This window comes from Arachis duranensis, chromosome 10 (assembly GCF_000817695.3).
Source record: "Arachis duranensis cultivar V14167 chromosome 10, aradu.V14167.gnm2.J7QH, whole genome shotgun sequence".
NCBI lineage: Eukaryota > Viridiplantae > Streptophyta > Magnoliopsida > Fabales > Fabaceae > Arachis > Arachis duranensis.
In genome coordinates, this window is record NC_029781.3 from 103,319,314 (window position 1) to 103,333,787 (window position 14,474).

General features: G+C 35.3%; 2 protein-coding genes across 2 annotated transcripts; both read right to left on the reverse strand.

The window, feature by feature from the left end:
• Positions 1–1,471: 1,471 nt before the first annotated feature.
• Positions 1,472–9,742, reverse strand: LOC107471897 (protein RRP6-like 2). The gene is made up of 15 exons (XM_016091426.3): positions 8,889–9,742; positions 7,795–7,950; positions 6,996–7,154; positions 6,832–6,915; positions 6,415–6,494; positions 6,022–6,072; positions 5,259–5,367; positions 4,525–4,607; positions 4,293–4,338; positions 3,723–3,810; positions 3,454–3,620; positions 2,834–2,899; positions 2,615–2,752; positions 2,425–2,523; positions 1,472–2,240 (listed from the first exon to the last, which is right to left on the reverse strand). Exons 1-15 carry the CDS (start codon positions 9,603–9,605, stop codon positions 1,578–1,580), a joined length of 2,706 nt encoding a protein of 901 aa, XP_015946912.1. The 5' UTR covers positions 9,606–9,742; the 3' UTR covers positions 1,472–1,577.
• Positions 9,743–11,989: 2,247 nt separating this feature from the next.
• LOC107471747 (uncharacterized) lies at positions 11,990–13,389 on the reverse strand. Its single transcript, XM_016091238.3, has one exon. It carries the CDS (start codon positions 13,200–13,202, stop codon positions 12,111–12,113), a length of 1,092 nt encoding a protein of 363 aa, XP_015946724.1. The 5' UTR covers positions 13,203–13,389; the 3' UTR covers positions 11,990–12,110.
• Positions 13,390–14,474: the final 1,085 nt, after the last annotated feature.

The window sequence follows — 14,474 nt, forward strand, 5'->3', positions numbered from 1 at the left end:
TGGATTCTATTCCGGCCTGACCGAGAACCGACAGCTGGATAGCCGTGCCGTGACAGGGTGCGTTGAACATTTCCACTGAGAGGATGGGAGGTAGCCACTGACAACGGTGAAACCCTTACATACAGCTTGCCATGGAAGGAGCCTTGCGTGCTAGAAGAAGAAGACAGTAGGAAAGCAGAGATTCAGAAGATGGAGCATCTCCAAAACCTCAACCTGTACCCCATTACTGCAAAACAAGTACTTATTTCATGTTCTTTTACTTTTCACAATCAACCTTGATAATTATTGATATCCTGACTAAGATTTACAAGATAACCATAGCTTGCTTCAAGCCAACAATCTCCGTGGGATCGACCCTTACTCACGTAAGGTATTACTTGGACGACCCAGTGCACTTGCTGGTTAGTTGTGCGGGATTGCAAAAGTGTGATTGCAATTTCGTGCACCAATCACCTACAAAATTTTTTGGTTCCATTTTGAAGGTTTATGAACAGGCTTCAAACTTCAAAGGGAGTGAGGATATTTATTTTTACCCTAATATTAAATATCGTGTCAAAAGCTGCTTCTCTTTAGGATGGCAAAATTTTCCGAGACGCGAAAATCCCTGCGGGGACTACCCCGAATGGGGATCTGATTGTGGAAAATTTTTTTCACAGGGATGGGGATGGGGGACAAAATTTCCTCGAAGCAGGCGCAGGGACCCGAGCAGGGATCCCCACCCCGTCCCCGCTATTCTCCGAAATTTATGAATTCCTTGAATTATCCTTAATAGTTTATTTCTCATATATGTTTTTTAGTCATTTCTTACATACACATATATATAGAAACCCAAAACTCCTAATTTTTATTTAGAGATCCCTAAGGCTGTCCATACTCCATCCAACCTCTCTGCAGCCACCCCCTCGTCACCCTTCTCACCGTATCGTCACACCTCACCGTGCCATCACCCTTACCGCGTCGTAATTTCTATTTGCGGCGTTCCTTTTCGTAACTTTGCCGTCGTGTCCATTCTCTTCTCTATTGCCGCGTCTCCCACCTCGTCCACTACTTTTTTTTCTTTGGCTCGTCGTTGCGTCCCCCATTGCGTTATTTCAAAAGAAGTCAACATCGTGTTATTTAGACTTTTTGTATAAAATCTTACAGTTTTTGTATAAAATAGATACTTGCAGCTCTATTCATGTGAAAATTAATAATTAGTTAGAACTATTATATAGATGGGGAATAGGATCCCTGCAAAAAATGAGACCCCGTGAGGAATGAGGATGGAGAGTAATATTCCCCCACGACGGGAAATGGAGGCGGGGATGGGGAGTAGAGAGGCATCCCCCGCCTCCGCCCTGCCCAATTGACATCCCTACTTCTCTTTAAACGCAAAATAAACTTGTATGTAGAGCAACTATGTTATATGTCGTATATTGTATTGTCTCATAACTTCTAATAATTTCCCATACCCAATTAAGTGCTGCTCAGCTTCAAAAAATTCTCATTCTTGTAAATGAAACACGTAAAATTAAGGGACAAGACATGTGATTCTTAAATGCAACATTTTGGTTTCCAATTTACTTTGTACATAGCATTCATGAATCATAGCGGAAAGTTGCACTACGATTCCCAGAAGCTGGAAATGCCTGGCGTCTTCTACCTTGCAGCAATTGTTTTGCCAAATCACTTGTTTGCCCCTGTCCCTGTCCCGTTGAACGTTTCTTCTTGCTACCTGAGTCATCTTGCTCTCTATGGCTATCATCATTCTCCGGAGATGAATGATTTGTCTTTTCCCCAAACTTGATATGTTTTCTAGCCTCTTCATAGTCAAACGGCTTCAGCTTCAACAAGCCACCGGGTTGATCTAGTTTCTTGGGTTGTTTGGTTTTACTCTGTTTATTGTTTGACTGAAAGCACTTTTGAAAGCTTGATGACAATTCTGACAAAGAAGATGGCTCGTTGTTGTCGTCCTCTTCTCCTGAAGTGGACGCGCTGGAGTTTTTCTCCCTGTGTTCGTTAGAATTTTCTTGGTCATTCTGCTCTGTATTTTCTTCACCCGCACCGGACTCTAGCATTATGATCTCTTCTAGACTGGAGGTGGAAACTGGTTCTAAAATAGGTTTCTGTAAGTCAGATGTTTCAGATGCTACAGTAGGAGGTTCTACCACAGGATTTGGCTTCTCATTTCTGCCCGAAAATGAATGGAAAGGAAGATTAACTGAAGATTTAATCTGCTCCAGCTTGGTATCTTCCTTGCCCTAAAAAGACATCACAAGAGATGCAGTGTGGATATTAAGTTGCGACAGCAATAGCAATTAGAACTTTAGATTATCTCAGTCACAAGCAATTAGAACCAACTAGATTTTCTAAGTCACAATTTATAGGTCTAATCGTGCCAATAACAGGCACAGTGAAATACTGAAATCTCTATGACAAGCTTACCTTATCAGGATCAAGCTTCCTCTTTGAAGCTAAATTTCCCAGCAGTGCTCCAAAAGCGCCAGTAGGCTTTTTTAGCACTTGAACAGTGGCACCATTTCCCTATCAGTGAAACAGCAACAATTAGATCAACGCTCCTCAGTTGGAGATAAACATATTGAAATAACATTTAAAAATGTAAAACTTTTGCAACCTTTGTGATTGCAAATCTGCTACCATTTCCATCCTTATGCTGCTCTGCAATAGTAAGACTGTCCCTTGAGGGCTCTGAAGGGTGGCTTGCGGGCTTGACTTTTACAAGAACGTTTGTACCCTGTTGCTGGATAGTTTCCTGTTTAAGGTCTAGGAAAGTAAGTGAATTCCCTTGGATATTAACACAACTAGCGTTTTCAATTTCAATAGCATTTCCAACCTTTGGGTTTTGTGTGTGTTGCTGCGCATCTTCACTTCCACCTTTGACATTTACAACTTCTGATGCCTATATAGTAACATCCAAATATGTAACCAAATATGAAATCAGAAATTAATAGCAAATAAAATGTATAACATCAATCTAGTACGCTGATTGAGCACTCAAAAAGCAGGGAAGACACATTAGATAGCATCTCAAGTTAACTCCATCAATTCTAAATAAGGCAACAGAGAGTATACTGCAGTTGTTAATTAGCCACTTGTAAATGTCCAGCATTGCAAACATCATATTCTAATCCGTCGAGTCATGAGCGTGAAGGTGTATCTTGGAAACCCTGAACTTAAACCCATTTAATTCTTAATATGGTTGGGTTTGGATCACTCACAAATGCCTTTGCCCAAGAAACATCGCACTTTGAATGTCCAGTGTTGCACGTGTTAAGGTTTCACACAAATGTTCTCGCAAAAATTCTCTTAACATTACGTCATATAAAAGCGAGATGATATTTTACCGCTTTAAAATTGCAACTTAAAAACAATTGTGTTTCCCACAGTAATAAAACATCAATGTGTACCATAGTGCCACTCCAGCTTAAGAAAAATGGAAAACATATTACTCACAGAAGCAGCAAGTTGTTTCAATTGTTGGGCAGCTTCTTCGAAGGCAGCAGCATTTTGAAGGGAATTCCTAATTATGCTAACAACAGTATCAAGATTGTGTTCAATGTATGGATGCTTTGACTTTACCAATCGCCGCAGCTTGCTTGTAGTGAGAGGCATCTGTTTAGCTTTAAAACAAGTAAAGATAAATTAAGCTGACATGTGAGATACGAGTTAACTGCTAACATCTAAAGAAAAAAAGATAGCAAGGTCTCCAGAGTTTCATTTACCAATTTCAAGAAGAGATTTATTTGGCAATACATATCCAGTACTCTCATCCTCTGCCCGGGCAACAAGGTCCCGCCATTCACAAAGGCCCTGCATGCCATGCAGATAGAGTATAAGAGCAAGAAGAGATGTGACAGTAAGGACATTCGACTTGACATAAGCATCCAGGATGCCTTTAGGTTAACAATTGGCTTTACAACTTGAAGATTTTATTTTTTTTATTTCTCATTACAACATCCTGAATCCTGATATTGCGTCCTTTTTTTCTTAATTGGCCATGCAACTAGTTTCATTACACACATGAAACTGCAAAATTAAGGAGTAGAAGCAAAGGATTTTGAAGAAATCACACATTTCTAGATGTTACTTGAATTCAAGAAATAAATACAGATGTTCGATCATGCAAAATGCTTCAAATTTAATGTACAAAAATTTATCTAAACAAATTAGCAAAGGGAAACCATTTTCCAAAGGCACTGCAAAACCTATGTACAACAGGAAAATCAGGCAAGATTCTAATCCCCATAAAATGCTCTATGATTGGTGCTACAGACAGTAAACAAGCAACTTACTGAAACAATGGCAAGCTGTTGAGCATTAAAATCAGCGCCTTGCAACCTGTAGAGAAACAGCAGCAGGTTCCCCTTTGCCTCTTAGACAGACATTACATAGAAAGCAGAAAATTCAAACAATGTCTTCTAATTGAAAGTAGTCAAACATATGTAAGCCATAGAATGCTTGCTACTTGTATAGCATGAGGGAAAAAGTAAAAAATAAATTTTGGAAAATTTAACGGTAACAAACCCATATATGTGGAGGTAGGAGTTCTCTGTCAAAAGTTCTTTCTCATATAGCTGCATGCAGACATCATAACTGCGCTTGTACACCTGTGAGCAAAATAAAATTCCATTTAAAAGGAACTCAAAGGAGGACAAGGAGGAAAACAAAAGATTCACTGAGGCATCAGTCAACTATGATGTTTTTGCTAATTTCTTAATGATTTCGAATACAGCTGAAAAACATGTACAGGATGGAAAGGTCAAGTAGGTCAAACCAACCATTGCAAACTTACAGAATACGCAGAAGTTGTTCAAATAAGTGAGATGGTATTCTAGTGGAAAAAAGGAACACTACAATGCCTTTAAGGAAAGGATTGATGGATAAAAGCTAGTTTGATATCAACTCTGAAGTCTGAATAAAAGAAGTACGAAAATATTAAAGAGATTCGAAAGCTGCAACTGTGCCACAATGAAGAAATGGAAAAAAAGAGAAAGTAGCTGACCAAATAAACTGAAATGTGAACTTTTATTTTGCTGTCAGTAAATGCATTAGTGTTGGAAATCAAAATTATAAATTACTGGACCATAGAGGAAACCACAAATTCAAAATCGTAGAACTGGCATACCGACAAACATAAACCAGTGAGAAAATACTTCTTGAAATCTATTGAGAAGTTAACAAGGCTGACTCCCAACTCAATTGACATTGTTAATGAACTTATTCCAACATGAGATATTTCTTTGGGACTAAGTAGATACCTCTACCAGAGGTGTATCAGAACTTTCAGACTCCTTAGGCATCGAAAATAGCTTAATCCTCATCAAATCATAGATATACAGCAGATAGTGTGTATCTTCTCTTGCATATCTGCAACATGAAAAAAACAGTTTATTATATTATAGTAACTAGAGTAGTAGGACCATCAACCCATAAACAGCAGTAAGAAATCGAAACCATTAAAAACTGGACCATCTATTTTATGTGATTCATACATTTATTTTCTTGGAAGTGGAAAAGAGAGAACAGAAGACAGCCAGAGTTCTCATAATGCTTTCACTATTTGCATGACTCATCTATCATAGCAATTCTTTTTTTTCCCCTTGATAAACGAAGACAAGTATTCACAACAGAGATTTATATTGTGTTGGATATTGTGTTTTTTTACTTTTTAAACATTATTTTGAAGATAATACACTATTTGTGGGTTGGCTTTCTCCTTAAGCTCCACAAGTTTAGGTAAATACGCGGATTTGTCAACATTGATTGGCTCATCCTGAGTGCCAAAGGAGCGAATTCCAGTCTCAGGTCAATCAAATATAAACACCACCTGAACACATGGGAAATCTAACCTAGGGCTTCTAGATACCTTGGATTATTGTCTTGCAAATTAGTCATTGATCAACTTACTAAAACATTTTTAAAATCTAGTACCACAGCGAGAATGGAACCAGCAGAATATAAAATGAAATAACAGGAAGGACCATGGGAGGATCAAATGATTAGTTCTAAACACAATAGTACCTTTGCATCTCATTAGGAAGAGGGCGTAACCTCCAATCTGCATTCTGGTATCTGAAAGAAGTTTACTTAGTGAGCCTTCCAATACATAGATTATATTTAACAATGATTAAAAATAATGCTAGCATAATGTTATTTGTATCACTTTTTAGATGACTTTGAAATGACAGCCCAATGTGCCTCTTAAATATCAGTTGGCGAGAGAAAAAATAGCCACTTGAACCAACCATTTATGAAAACCTTAGGAAAAAAGTCTTAAAGTGATACAAATAACTTGTATAATAATCTTTCTAAACATTATTGGATAACCACGTGAAAAAAAAAATTAAACTGACATTATATCCAAACTAAATGCATTCCAATGAGTAACTAAAGTTAAGTATGAATATAGCATACTCTTTGTTTGCAGTAACCTCACAGAAGTGATGCAGAAGATACTCCAAACTATTTCTCTCCAATTTTAACACCTTTGAAGCCTAAGAAATGCAATAGAAATGGATAAGTAATTTTCCTTTTAGAAGCAAGAAATACTACTAAGCAGTAAAGGAACATGGACTATTGCAACATCATATAACGAGCAAAAGAGTTTCGCAGATATTTGACTCTCCATTTTTCGTTTTGCAGAACAATTCAATACAGTATGAATACATCAATACCCAAACAATGAGAATCTAGATTTAGATCCAGCATCATTTGATATGTAAAGTATTTTGACCATAGAACTGCCTATACAGTTCTGTATCCCAGATAATCAAATATGAAAAGTAATAGTAATAGTAATACCAACATTGAATAGAGACATTTGTGACAAACCTGGCCAGTGTCAAATAAATTACAAATGTAAATGCCAAAATCTCGTTGGAGCCACACAATATCTCGATCAGCACCATGCATGACCTAATTAAAAAGAAAAGGGTCAACAGAATGTTGCCAATAAATATGTTGAATTGAAAGAAACACCAATCACATGCAACTACCTTCCTCTTCGAAGGATCCTTGAAGATTTCCCTTAGATAGGGTCCAACATGAATACGGAGTTTCAAAGTGTCTATAACAAAATCTTCAGATCTTGTTGAGATTTGCATCAGACAGGTCAACCCTTGGAATGATCGATATTGATTGTGCTCCAAATCAACCTGAATATCCAGACAACAACAGAAGTCAGAATTTTAATAAAAATAAGCAATGGAAACATAACAATCAGAATATTGGGATAGGGTAAGTTTGGCATGTATTTGGTGTAAAGCTCATATTTTTTTAGAGGAATTTCCCTCTTGGACATTTTGAGAGATTGGAAAGGGATGCTTTCAAGATAGCTCTTTTAGCTATTGTATGGAGGAACTCTTATCCACCATCTCCTTGGCTTATTCTTCCCTCCATCTTAATGATATTCTTCTTATATCAAAACAATAAAAAGATACATGGTAGAGTACAACACATGATACAATTCACGCTTGGTCTCATCCAAAACATTCAGTTTCTAAGTTGAATCTGGGGGTTTTTGGTAAATGACTGTTAAATATAATATAAAAAAGAGCTGAAATTCTAGTAACAGAATTTTCTCTCTGATCTGAGAAGGGAATAATAAAAGGGTAGAATATATACCAGACTGCAGAGAAATTCATCTGGATTTATACTACTTAAGATTAGGAGTTTAAAACGCCTGATTAATTATCATGTAACATTGAAGTTGCTCATATCAGAAAGAATAATCTAGTTCTATAACTGGTCATGAAGAAAACTATTGAAAATTCATGAATAGCAATCATGTTTTACCGCAAATTCATCAACAGAACGCAGCTTAGCAGCCAACTCCTTCAAACCTTTGACGTCATCCACTAGATTGAAGGGGGTGCTATCTAGGGAGGAAGGTTTCACTGGCACAAGATTACCAAGATCTTTGTCAACAAAGTCCAAAACATTGAGCTTTTCCTGGAATAAAAAATCAGTAATTAATTAACAAAAACCCATAAAGAACCAAATAAACCAGAAAAGCATGACCACAGAACAATGGACAAGCAGCGCGCCCTAATTTTGACAAGTATATTCAAGAATGTATAATTCACGGATGAGAACGACAACATAATTATTTGCATCCCCTTAAATATAATCGCTATTATAACACAATTTTCAAAAATTATGGAAACTAATATTCCTAATGGGATAAGGCTTGGTAGAAGTAGTAGTAGTAGTAGTTGTTGTTGCTGTTGTTGTTGTTGTATGGAAACTAATATTCCTGACAGACGAGAACAATGGTCCAAGGGTGTATATCAGTTCATTGTTGGCAAACCATGTAAGGCTATAATCACACCAAAATGCAAGTCAGAGTGATTATCACTAACATGTTAAAATCATTTCATATCTTTCAGACCCTAGTTTTAAGGTTCCAACACTCTCAAAGTGTGCAAATACGTAGTCATACATGTGTGCTTGCAGTGAGTATCAAAGTAATCGAGGAAAAAGCTACATAAATGTCATCACAGACAACTAATTAGCGGCAAATATAGAGACATCAATAACAACACAAAGAACCTTGCAACCAAATTAATTGCTTGATTACCTTGAAATATAATGAAACTCTGAGCATTTACTTGACGAACAATTGAAAATTGTTTACCAAAAGAAATTAAAAGTAAAGTACCCAAATCAACCCGAATCTGAAAACTAGCTCAGTACCTCTTTTATCATAAGCAGCGAACAATAAGCATATTAAACAATGACAACTAGTCCAATTGTAATCATACTAATACTCTTCAGTTCTCGATCAAGCAAAAATATATTCACACAAATAGTAAAAAGCTCGAAACAAAAGGATTTGAAACTATCTATTACTATTACATCAATGCACAATAGTTAAGCAATCAACTAACCAGTGGATGAATAAACTTCAGACCATCATCACTCCTCTCCAACCAAACATGCTCAAAAGGCATGTTTGAATTGTTAACCAGTATGTTAAACTCTTCCTGAGGCCTCCGAATTGTTGGTATGTGAAACGGAACCTTTGGCTTCGGCCCCGCTGTCTTCTTGTCCTTCGTTGCTACCTTAACGGCCGACGCCGCCAAACTCGTCTCTGAATCCATGGTCACATTCCCCAGAGACCCCAAACGACTTCCCCCTCTCTTTTTCTTCCCACAAACCAACTGAAAGCCGTCGTCAGAACCCTCCATCGCCGCTGTAGAACTCGCCGGACGCCCAGCCTCCTCCTGCTGCTGACGAACCCTCCTGCACTCGTCCGCCAACACGTCAAACCGTTCCAAAATGTCGTCGTTAACGCTCACCAGCCAGTCGTACGCGTCGTCCATGTCGGCGGGGAACGCCCCTGCCGTCGCTGTTGCCGCCTCCCTGCCCCAAGTGCTCCCGGAGGCACCGATGGCTTCAAGAATCGACCGCGATTCCCTGGCGATATCGGCGATCGGGACCTTGAATTCGTCGAAGTTGCGGTAGAAGTGAAAGTCCTTGTCGGAAGGAATGCAGCGTGAGGAAGCGGAGAGCTTGGCGATCGAGGAGGAAAGAGGGCCAGCGGTTAGGGTTTGAAGGGTCTGGACCTTCGTAGTGAGGTGAGATTGGTCGCGATCGACGTTCATGGCGTTGTGGGATCACGAAAGATCGGTGGGCGTAGATTGGGGTTTTAGGGTTAGGGTTTTAGGAGTTTAGCAGCGTCGTCGCCATGCCCAAAACTACTCCGTTTTGCTTTATTACTTAAAAAGTGTGAGAGGGAGAGCTGCTACTGCATATATATCTTATTTATTACTTTCGCATCTGTTAATCTACTTTTATTTATTAAAGGCTTGGATGCCAATTTTAGATAATACAAGTTTAATCAACCGTGGCATGCACGATGATAAGATTGAAATTATAATTTTAAGTTGTTATGTTGAATTTCATTTTAATGATAATAATTTAATTAATAAAAAATAATTTGTATGCGTTATTTTTCTTTTCTTAATATAGTGTTAATTGTATTAACTATAAAATAGTTATTTAATTTATTTTTTTTAATAAATCAGGCATATATACTCAATATGACCATAAATAATCTAGTAATACTTAAATCTACCAACAAAATTTTTTTAATATTTTTAAATCTACCAACAAAAATAAAATTATAATATTTTTTAAATCTAGTAATACTTAAATCTACCAACAAAAATAAAATTATAATATTTTTTTAATGATTTTTTAAAAATTTTTTATAAAAAAAATGATTTTATGTTTAGATATCTTATTTAAAAAGATATTTTTATTTATCAATTATATTTTGATAAAATAAAATAAAAGTATTTTTTGTTTATTTATTATGTAAAATTTTATTTTTTTTAAAAATATATAAATTGTAGTTTTTTAAAAAGTTATTTTTATTTTTTAGCGTTTTAATTTTTATTATTAGAAATTGATCAAATACAATAAAAAATAAAAAAATATTTTTTTATTGAAAAAGAAAATTTATCAATTTAGTGGAGTCCAAACAAGCACTAAATATACATAATAATAAAAAAATCAGTAATGTTAAGGAGACAAAAAAAATTAGAATTTGCCTTATTTAGCATTCATTAATTGACAATTAATGAATGCTAAATATGATAAGTTATGGGTATTTTTTGTTAATTTTCTTTGTCTATCAAATATTTCCGTAAAAAAATAAACATTAATGTAGAATTATTTTTAGATAAAAGTAATAGTTAAAAATAATCAGATAATAATTTAGTCAAACATATTAAATTATCTAAAAATTTTATTTAATAATTTACATAAAAAATTATATATAAATTTTTACCTAATGAAAATGATAAAATTAGTCAATAATATAGATATTTTTTAATTTAAACTGGGTAACATGTTATGAATTAAAATTTGTACTCTAAATAATTTTATATTCTTGTTATGTGCTTAATGGATAATAGATAATAAATTATTAATCAGTAAATTATTATTTTGATTCTACAAATTTGATAAAATGACATTTCTAAAAAAGAAAATAATATTTTGACTCTTTATATAATTATATTTTTTAAGAAACAGTATACTTATTACTTGGAGAGCAAGTAGAAAGTGTTTCCTTTAAAAATACTTACTATGAGTGGACAAATAAATGAACAATTTTTTTTATTTTTTCCCCTATAATCTTATAAAACATCAATTAACCTAATTAATGAGTTATTCTTTTATATTTACATTATTAATATAAAATATAATAAAAAATTAAGAAAGAATGAATCATTCTTAAAATTACCTTATTAAAATGGAAATAAAAAAGATAATGTTCATTACATGAGTAAATAGCATACCTACATCATCATAATATACGTATGAGAAAAGTCGCAAGTCGATGAAAATAGATTTTCCTTCGGTTCTATGTTCATAAGCATGAAATCAATAGAAATTTCTCTCAAAAAATGTACAAGTAAATTGTCATATTTATTTTTGAATGATCGTTCATTTTTAAATTGGTTATCGAAAATTTTTTTTTATTAAATTCGTCTCTCGAAAATTTTAAATTATTTATATTAGTTCTTTTGTTAAATAACATGCTAGAGTGTGTACCTAATAATTTTAATTGACTATTAAAATATTAAGTTTATAAAATTAGAATAATTTAATTTTAAAAATTAATTAGATATAATTTTATACAAATATCATGTTAAAAGCAAATTCTGATATCATTAATAACGAAAATAATAAAAAAAACTAATATGACAAATTTAAATTTTTTAAATGATGAACCTGATTAAAGAATTTCAAAAACCAATTTGGATTAGCAGTGCACAATCATTTTACTAAGAAGAACAATTTTCTCTTCTCAAAGGACATGCACAATCTTTTTGCTAAGAACATTTTCTATTTTCAAAGGACATTCTGCCTTAACAACAAGAAATGCATAATACTCAAATACCATGGGTATGATACTATATTTGGAGTGTAAATAGATGTGGTGTTTTTGAATACATTGATTGTATTCCAACAACTCTAGTGACAAATATCATCTTATTAATCTTTCATATTTTACATGCAAATTATTAATTACAGTATCTGAGCAAGCAAATTTTTATTTTTGTATGGTACATCTATAGGAACTATATATGAAAGAATCATCAATTGGTCTTCTTATCCATGGTGTTCACAAAGTGTCCCATTTGGAGTCTCCAATACAAGAAATAGGCCAAACCCACTCCAACAATCACATACATCCAATACACGTTCACACCCTCCACCTCACTGAGCGACCTCACCTCCTCAATCTCAAAGCTCTCCCTCTCCGCATTTCCCCAAATGCCCTCCTTCACATGCCCGTATAATACGTAAGCCCTGTCCCTCTCGCCAACAGCAACTGAAGTAGGAAATCCTTCCAAGTCAAGGTCAATTTTGTCAAACACCACACCCTCACCCCACTCATCTTTGCTCTTCAGGAACCACAGCTTTCCAGTCACCGGGGACACCACCAAAACGACGCCGTCACTCCTTGAAACGACGCCGTCCGCACCAATTAGGTCCTCGTTCAGCGCCACGAGCTTCGCGGTGCCATCTTCGGGATCCACCTTGAACATCTTACCCGTATTGCTTTGCACCGCCAGGAGATACCCGCTGCTGACGTAAGCGATGCCGTTCAGGCCGCAGGAACTATACCATGCTTCGCGGTCCACGGGTTGTTCCGTGAACCTGCGGGAGTTCGAAAGTATCGAAGCTTCCCCTTTCTCGTTCACCTTCCAGATGTAGTTTCCTCCGGAGTTCGTGACGTAAGCATTTCCCTTGAAGTCCACGGCAACGTCGTTCGCGGTGGTGGCTTCGTCGGAATTGTCGTTGGTGGGTAGAACGGTGAGGAAAAGGCGGTTGCCGGAGTGGAGGTCGTAGGCAGCGAGGGCGTTGAAGGGAGGGAGGGGTTTAAAAGCGTGGAGAGCGGCGAGGACACGGTGGTTACGGGAATCGACGGCGAGGCCCAAGATGGTGACATTTTCAGGAAGGGAAGTATCGGAGATTAGTGTTTCAATCACTCCGGCATTGGAGACGTTGGAGATGGTGCGGTGGTGGAGAGATCCGACGAGGAAGTTCTGACCCGTTGGGTCCCATGCAAGGCCTTCAGGGAAGAGTTTGGGTGATCGGAAAGTGATAACTTGGCTGTTTCCGGCGACGAGTGCAGTTGAGATCTCGACGGTAGCCAAGAGGAAGAAGAGTATCCATGGTAGCATTGTTATTTCTATAAAGCTTATGTTTTATCTGTTCAACTTTGATAATTTAGTGATTGATATAACACTACGATGGAGTTGATAATAGTCTATTTAATAACCTAACCCTTGGTTTAGAATTTCCTAATAAGTGGCTGCCAAGGTTTCTTGTCAAATGGGTTTCAAGATTTCTTTTCAAACAGGTTTCAAAATTTCAATATCTATTAATATTTGTTAGGTGGAATTACCGTTAATTGTATGTGAGGTGCATACGTGATAATTTAATTAAATTTGTTAAATTATTTAATAATTTTTAATTATTAATTTTATTAAACTTAATTACATATGAATTTTCACATTTAATTCGATAATATTTATGTTTATATTAAACTTAACTACATATAATAACAAGGAACTCTTATGAGTGAGACTTTAATTTTTAATTTAAAAATTTTGTATTTGTATATGTAATGGTTAAAAATAATGGTTAAAAGTGATATGCATGTAGCACATCTATTTTTTAATCAATAATGCTCTACATATAACGTGCTGCAACTTACACCTTTTTTTTCTTCTCGCGTTCTTTCTTGATCGGCATTGTCTTCGTTGTTCTTCTTTAATTGCGCTCATCTTCTCTTTTTCTTTTTTCGATCTGATTACGTTGCATTTATCTTCTTCCTATTCTTCTTTGTTTTCTTATTCGATCTGCACTTCTGAATCGAAATAATGAATGATTTAATTGCAAATTAGAGAGCGATTTGGATTATTTTTTTGAAATGAATCAAGCTGATGAGGTTTAGATTATTCAATTTTGAATCGAATTGAATAGAATGTAATTGGTAATTTGAATTTAATTGAATTGAATTGATGTAAATCTGAATTGAATTTAATTGATAATCTGTAAATTGTAGATAGAGGTGTTTCGAATTTGATTTTATATAATATATTATATTTCGTTAATTCAATACTATACAATTGTTTTACCGTGAGTATGTGTTCGGTTCATTCTACTGTTTGAATTTGAATTTGAATTTATATAATAGATAATGTTCCATTCATTTAGTTCTATACTATTGTTTCACCATAATAACATGTTCAGTTCATTATGCAGACCAAGTGTGTTGTGGATGAACTGAATGATTACCATGCGTTCATAACACGCAGCGGAAGAAAAGAAAGTAATCCTTAAAGATCTATTTTGTACTTAGACTTTATTGAAATAATATATAGATCAGATCTAAATACCTTTAGACGCTTTAGTAAAAACTTTATTCTTCGATTGTACGAAAACTCTAT